This window comes from Macrobrachium nipponense, chromosome 28 (genome assembly GCF_015104395.2).
Source record: "Macrobrachium nipponense isolate FS-2020 chromosome 28, ASM1510439v2, whole genome shotgun sequence".
In the NCBI taxonomy this organism is placed as follows: domain Eukaryota; kingdom Metazoa; phylum Arthropoda; class Malacostraca; order Decapoda; family Palaemonidae; genus Macrobrachium; species Macrobrachium nipponense.
Genome location: NC_087217.1, coordinates 20,326,839 through 20,334,338, shown reverse-complemented (window position 1 = coordinate 20,334,338; position 7,500 = coordinate 20,326,839). Strand labels below are relative to the sequence as shown.

Here is a 7,500-nt window from a genome sequence, read left to right as displayed (position 1 = left end):
CAGCGCCTACGCCCCCGCCTCTAATGCCCCCAGGCCCTAGGGACGGTTCTATGCTCAAACACATGCTCACTGTGGCTGGAAGACAGGCTGCCGCTGCCGCTGCTAGTGCCGGAGGAGGAGGAGGAGGGGGAGGTGGAGGAGGGGGAGGGGGAGGGGTAGGGGGAGGCGCAGGTCCCAAACGCCGTTGGCACTGAGAATACCCTCGATGGAAGGGGCTCCCTGGTTGGGGGACTGGGCACCTCTGCCCACATACCCTCCACAGCCACCCTCCCCCACCTCCATCACCACCACCACCACCATCACCCCAACGGCCCCTCCTCCCCGTCCTCCTCCTCCGCCGCCGCCGCCGCTGCTGCGGCAGCGAACACCAGCAACACAGGCTCCTCCTCCTCTTCCTCTGGCAACCACCATCCCCCCCACCACTCCAACAACCTCAACCACCACCACCACCTCCTCCAACACCACCATCACCATCACCCGACCACCCCGCCCAGTACCGGTACCACCCTCAGTGTCAAGGTGAACGGCGCGGCGGGAGGCCGCCATCACCCAGCGCTCAACATGAGTTCGCTCTCCTCCTCCAAGCATTCGGTCGGCGGGAACAGCGGCTCCGTCAGCCCGGGCACGACGACGGTGACCCGCACCACGGGCCTCGACCACTCCCGCGACCACTCCTCCCACCTCACCGACCTGTCCCACATCTCGCATCTGTCGCCCATACCGCCCGCGCTGCTGGACATCTCCAAGGCGAGCAAGCGGTCGGCGGGCGGCCTCCTCCCACGATTCATCACCCTCACCCGCTCGACGGGCACCAGAGGCGCCCTCACGTCCCTGGGCCTGCTGTGCCTCATCTCGCTCCTGCTCGCCCTCCTGGCCCTCACCTTCCTGGTGGAGCTCACGCCCCTCGAGCCGGACGCGGACAGCGTGCAGGAGGTCACCCTCGCCCTGGCGGCCCTCACGCTCTCCCTCGACCTCAGCTGCCTCCTCATATGCGCGGCTCAGTTCATATTCGCCATCAAACTCGCCAAGTCTCCCAATGGGGAGGAAAGGTACGTAGGTCCTGACTCGTCATCTTTTCATTTGGGGGACAAAATACTGACCAAAGTGTTATTTTTTAAGTGTGTTACTTTTGTCTAGATATAAAGTCATCTCGAAGGTAGTATTTTGATTCCTGTGTGCATATTCTGAGCATCATCTTTTTCATGGTGTTCATCTCACCTTCTTGCAAAATCGCTTTCATCATACTGCTTTCATTTTTTTTTTCTTAGCAAGGATAGTTTTGTAGCGTTATATATTTATGATGGTGCGCAGAAGCCTTTACGTGGTATTTATTTCATCTCGGTGCAAAATCATTCGCAATGCTACTTTTACTTTGGCTTGCAAAGTCATTTCCAGACGATGCTAGTTTTACCTTATGTGTTACCATTGGTACAAAATAACTAGAAATATTGTGGTGCGTCCAACCGAACTTCCAAGTGTTAACTGTTCAGTAGTGGCCGAAAAGTTACATGAGCAAAACCTCGCTGATAAGTAAACACGAACTAACGAAGTGGAGCCAAGTCATTTGAAAACGTAGTGGTACTGTGTGCAGGCTTTTGAAAAGCCTTAACTAACAGTAATCACGTCCAAACGAATTCGAATGTGAAACCAAAGCAGTAGATACGGTGAAAATGATATATCTATTCCTGGTGTCTAACTGAGGTTAAATATAAGTGAACAGAAATCGATCTCACAAACACAATTCCTTAGGGAATATTACCAGAATCAGAACTGAGGTATAAGAACATGAATAAAAGTGGAGAACGACAGCCTTATCATATAAATCATAAACACATTTCACTTGCAAACCAACTTATGAAAAGAATTATTTGTAACGTCACACAAGTTGCTGTATAGATACCAAGAATCAAAAAGTGACCAAAACTGAAAATACGAAACAAACTGGCAACGTAAACCTTACTTTGATCCAGGTAGTAGATCCTTAGAAAAAGCACCAGGGCATTTCTGATCTTGCACAACGCGTAATATCCAGGTAATTACCGTACACCTAAACGAACACCACAGAGGCAATACCTTGAAGAGACTCACAAAACGGGCCCCTCTATGATTTTAAAAAGTGGCGCAACAGACAAGTGTAAGAAGGCTGTATATATACCCTAATGTATACCCTACGTGTCAAGAGAAAGGAATCTCGCGTTCGTGAAGTTTTTACCTGCCGAAGTCGCTGAAAGGCCCGTTTTCCACCTGGTGGAATGCAGGGCAATATTCCGGAGAGGTCAATGTAGTTTTCGAAGAAAGAATATTTACTCTCTGAACAGAAAATGGGGCTCCTCAGTTGAGTACGGTTTTTATATGAGGTACGAAGAGTTTTCGAAGGAGGAATACTTATTTATTTTCTGAAAAGAAAATGGGGCTCCTCAGTTGAGTAAGGTTTTTTTTATATGAGGTACGAAGAGTTTTCGAAGGAGGAATACCTATTTATTTTCCGAAAAGACAATGGGGCTCCTCAGTTGAGTAAGGTAAATGTGTTTTCGAAGAAGGAATATGGACTTTTTAGAAAGAAAATATTGCTCCTCGGTTTAGTTAGAAAGGTTTTTTATATGAGGTAAGAGGAGTCTTCGAGGGAAGAATGTTTACTTTTTGAATAGAAAATAGGGCTCCTCAGTTGAGTAAAGTAAACGAGTTTTCGAAGAAGGAATATGGACTTTTTGAGGCGAAAATACAGCTCCTCAATTGAGTACGGTTTTTATATGAGGTAGGAGTTTTCGAAGGAGGAATATTTACTCTCTGAAAAGAAAATAGGGCTCCTCAGTTGAGTAAGGTAAATGAGTTTTCGAATATGGACTTTTTGGAAAGGAAATATTACTCCTCAGTTTAGTTAGAAAGGTTTTTACATGAGTTACGAAGAGTCTTCGTTGGCGGAATATCTACTTTCTGAAAAGAAAATAAAGCTCCTCAGTTAAGCAAGGTTTTATAAGAGGTAAATGAAGTTTTCGCAGGAGGAATATGGAGTTTCCAAAAAGAAAATAGGGCTTCTCACTTAACTAAGGTTTTTCTACACATACATCTGGTTTCTGGAGTGTAACTTTAGATTTGGCATTAAAATACGCAATCGGGCATTCAAAACAAGCAAAGTGAGTTTCGGAAAGGGGAAACTAGGGTTTCAGATGAGGCTTTCAAAAGGACCACGCCACTTAAGGACGCCCATCTACTCTGTGGAATGTCTAGACGAAGACGCTCCTGCCAGCATTCTCCTGTAGGGGACTGTTTTCCTTTTTTATGCGTGTGGCAGGTAACCCAGAAACCTCAGTCACCCCAATTATTAACCCCGCCACCAGGTACGCAGGTAGAGAGAGAGAGAGAGAGAGACTGAAGCGCTGTACGGAGACAACCGCAACTCGTTCGGTATTGCTGTCGAATAAGAAAATGTTCGATGAGTCGAATAGCAACGGTTGATGTCAATAAATAAATTTTTAAAAAGCTATTTAAACTAATCCTAATCGACATGTGACAAGACCACTTGTACGTAGAGAGAGAGAGAGAGATTGAAGGGCTGTACGGAGACAACCGCAACTCATTCGGTATTGCTGTCGAATAATAAAATGTTCGATAAGTCGAATAGCAACGGTTGATGTCAATAAATAAATAAAAAAAAAGCTATTTAAACCAATCCTAGTGACAAGGCAATTAATTCATTTAAACTTGAAGTTTCCTTTTTTTTTGAGAAATAAAACTAGTTTAAAACTTCTGATAACTAACTCACAACGATATTAATATAATGATATAAACGCGAACGTACTCTTCATGCGTTACATCGACGCGTTAATAAGATTACCGCAGAGTTCGTATATAACTCTAATTCCAAGGGAGGGCGAATCCAACTGTACGCCTGAACGCGGAAGCCACCAATGGACACAGGAGACCACATCATAATGGGTGACTTTTTTTTTCTATTCTTTTTAGAGGGGGAGATAAAAATGAATAATAACCGACAGGTAGAACGCTTCCTGCGTGTTCCATGACAATTGTACTTGCTTACTCTGACTCCGCTTGTTTAAGCATAGAAGAGAATATAGTTTAAGCCGCAGACCAAGCAATGGAAATTGTCAGCAAAAGGTTTGAAAGGTAAAACAGGAGGAAAGGTGGAAAGCAAGATGGAAGAAAGAGAGTATGAACGGAGGTACAGTAAAATGAATGGAAGGGGTTAGAGGTCGGGGCCGAAGGGACCCTGCAAAGAACCTTTAGAAATGACTACAGTGCAACGCAAAAGGTGCACTGACAGTACTACCCCACTTTGGCGACCTCTGGTTTAGGGGTCTCATTATGTCCCATTCCTGACTGTTTGAAGGCTACACTTGCGACGACAGTCTGCTGGAATCAATCAATCAACGATCGGTGCATGGGACCGGTGTGGGTCCGTTGACTTTCACAGCATAAGAAGCATTATTTTAAACATTGTGAGATTCTCAACTTTTAGATGATTTAAACTTGATTATGATCTAGTGAAATGTATTGTGTATAAGACGGTATACGCTGATACTTAACTCTCTCTCTCTATCTCTCTCACACACACACACACACACTCAGACAAAAACATATACTTAACCCTAAAGTGAATTTTTCAGATATTTACCTATAATTTGAAAATCAATAGCTCCCCATACGCAAACGCAAACATACCTTTTGTTATCGAATTTCACTATTCTTTCCACAAAACTTAATTTCCCACCAAGTCATAAACATAAATCTTGGATAAAAAAAAATTAAAATTACTATCCAATGCTCAATGTCTTTACGTATTTTAAAACACCAAAATCACCGAAAATCTCGTTCTTAAAAATAAAATCACTGAGCAATGCGATACGTCCACTTGAAAAAGTACAAATGTAGTATATATTTGTATTGATTTTCGTATATAACTGTATTGTTCCGTACTGACAGTCGCGAAACCTGAATATTCAAGTGTACCTCTGTATGAATTCCGAACTCGATAAATATTTATTAAGGAGTCCAGTCATAACTACCGCCACATAATCAAACTCTGTTCCGTAATGACAATCACCAAACCTGAATATTCAATTGTATGTATATGTATCAGTTAAGATTCCTTACGTTATTCCACATCCCCGTAGTACCTACCGTCATACTCTTACGATCAAGTCTTTCTGGTTATGTGTACTTAGACTAAAAAGCAAGAAACTACAAAATACAATCACTTGTCATGGTATAAAATAAGCCATCCATCTTATAATACAGAGCTAATGGACTGATATATATCAAATACCTGGACGACAAAGTTCATCGTAACTAGCTTTCGTAATGCTGTGTAACTGGAACTGTCAACGGGTCACATTCTTGATTGTATGATTGTATAATTGAACTTCAAATATATTACGAATAATAATAATAATAAAACATCATCATCATCGAGCCTTTCTCGATCCATCTGAAAATTGAAACAAATTACTCTACAGACCGTCCATACATAACATCTTAAAATTTCATCTCAAGAAAACCACCCATAACTTCGAGATACCTGCGACAGACAGTCAGGCAAACTAACAGACATTCGCATAAAGACTGACGAATCTATAATAGAGCTAGTTAAGCGATACCAAACGAATAATCAACTTATATATGTGTCTACTAATAAAGAAGACGCTGGGGAGCATGAAAACGTCACAGAAGGGGTGGGGGGGGGGGGGGGGGGGACGTAACCCGGGGTAGAATAGATTCCTTAATCATTATCCAAGGAAAAGTCTGAAAATATCTCCGCAATTCTAAAATACTTCGGGCGCCTCTGGAATCGTTAAAGAAGAGAAATATCTCCGGGAGATCCTTAAAAATAAACTTGAATATGCTTCAAATACTTTTATATATAATAATATATATATATATATATATATATATATATATAATATATATATATATATATATATATATATATATGGAATCCTAAAATACTCAACCATTGATACAGTTTTAAAATACATATAATATATATGGTTCTGAAATACTAAAAATACAAACTTCTCCGGAATTCTGGAAATATCTCGGAATCCCGCAGTACTGGAAATATGCCCAAGTCCTTTGACAGGTTAAATGAACAATGACTCGACGGCAGGAAGAGGGAGTGTGCCCCTGATGGTGGGGGTTAGGGGAGGGGGAGGGGGGGGGGGGGTTGATTTAGCCCAAAGGCCGCAAGTGACCGGATGAAGAAGCGCCTCAGTGTCTACAAGGTAATAATGAAGTTGCCCTTAAGAACATGCTTCTTCCTTCGCTTCCAGGTGCTGCAAAAACTAACCGCCAGCCTCTCTCTCTCCTCTCTCTCTCTCTCTCTCTCTCTCTCTCTCTCAGATACTCCACACCCGCCAAAAATTCCTGGTCTTTCTTCGATCCTCCTGTTTCTTCCAGGGCCTCCGCTGTCATTCTTTTCTTTATTTGTTCTATCGCTAAATCAACTCTCTAACATGTCCAAAGATCTATATAATCATTCTCTTTTTTTCTAATTCTAACACCTATGCTACGTAAACAAAAACATTATAAAAAAAGAAAGTCCTCGTTTTTATCTTCTATATAATCACCTGCTTTGTTTACTCATTTTGCATTCCATTTTGTATCTTTTCTATTATAATAGCTTGCCATGTCCACCCAGCACAGGAATTCTTTCACTGCTGTATCACCTGTCATGTGAGCAGATCAGCTCATAATTCTCTTCTCTGTTCGACTTTTCCTCATCTCCACCTGCCATGTGGTGAGATTAGTAACATTCTCCCATTTCTTTGTTCTTGGACCTTTTTCCTCATCCTCGTCTCTTGTGTCAACTGATCCACACTTCTTCCAACACTTCTCCCAACATTTCCTCATCTTCTCCTGTCATGTTCACAGGCACAAAAATAAACTCATTTTCTAATTTTCTTCCTTCCCGATCTTCACCTAATCTAGCCTACTCACAGTTCAAATAGAATGGCAAGTTATTCATTCTTCCATATCTTCCTCATCTTAGCCCGACTGCTCAATACCCTAACCTCATCCTGCGCTTCACCTCACAGATTAGCACAGAATTTAAGCCAAAGGCCAAGCGCTAGGACCTATGAGGTCATTCAGCACTGGAAAGGAAATTGATAGTAAGATGGTCTGAAAGGTGTAACAGGAGGAAAATCTCGCAGTCGAACTGTGAAACAATTGTTAGAGAGGGTGGAAATTCACATGGAAAACGAGACTATGAATGGAGGCACAGTAAAAGGAATAAATGATGTTGCAGCTAGGTGCCGAAGGGACGCTGCAAAGACCTCTAAGTAATGCCTACAGTGCACCAAATGAGGTGCACTGAAGGCACTACCCCCTTCCTCTGCTTCACCTCACAGGAAGACGAGAAAAGACAAAAAAGGACTAGAAGTACCTCTAGGATGTTGCTACTCCAGAGCACAACCCGAGACGCATATCCGGTGGGACAGAAGGTATCAAAGTCATGAGTGACAGATACCCTGTGATGCTGGT

The 7,500-nt window shown here is 42.8% G+C and overlaps 1 protein-coding gene across 1 annotated transcript in view; it reads left to right on the top strand.

Annotated features, from left to right (window-relative positions):
• Positions 1–7,500, top strand: part of LOC135201557 (zinc finger SWIM domain-containing protein 8 homolog) — a 107,427-nt gene that overhangs the window by 58,817 nt on the left and 41,110 nt on the right. Inside the window, exons 2-3 of the mRNA XM_064230562.1 lie at positions 1–155; positions 196–1,049. The exon at positions 1–155 is cut by the window's left edge and continues 153 nt beyond it. Coding sequence (XP_064086632.1) covers positions 24–155; positions 196–1,049 — 986 coding nt within the window. The 5' untranslated portion in view covers positions 1–23. The remainder of the gene's footprint in view (positions 156–195; positions 1,050–7,500) is intronic.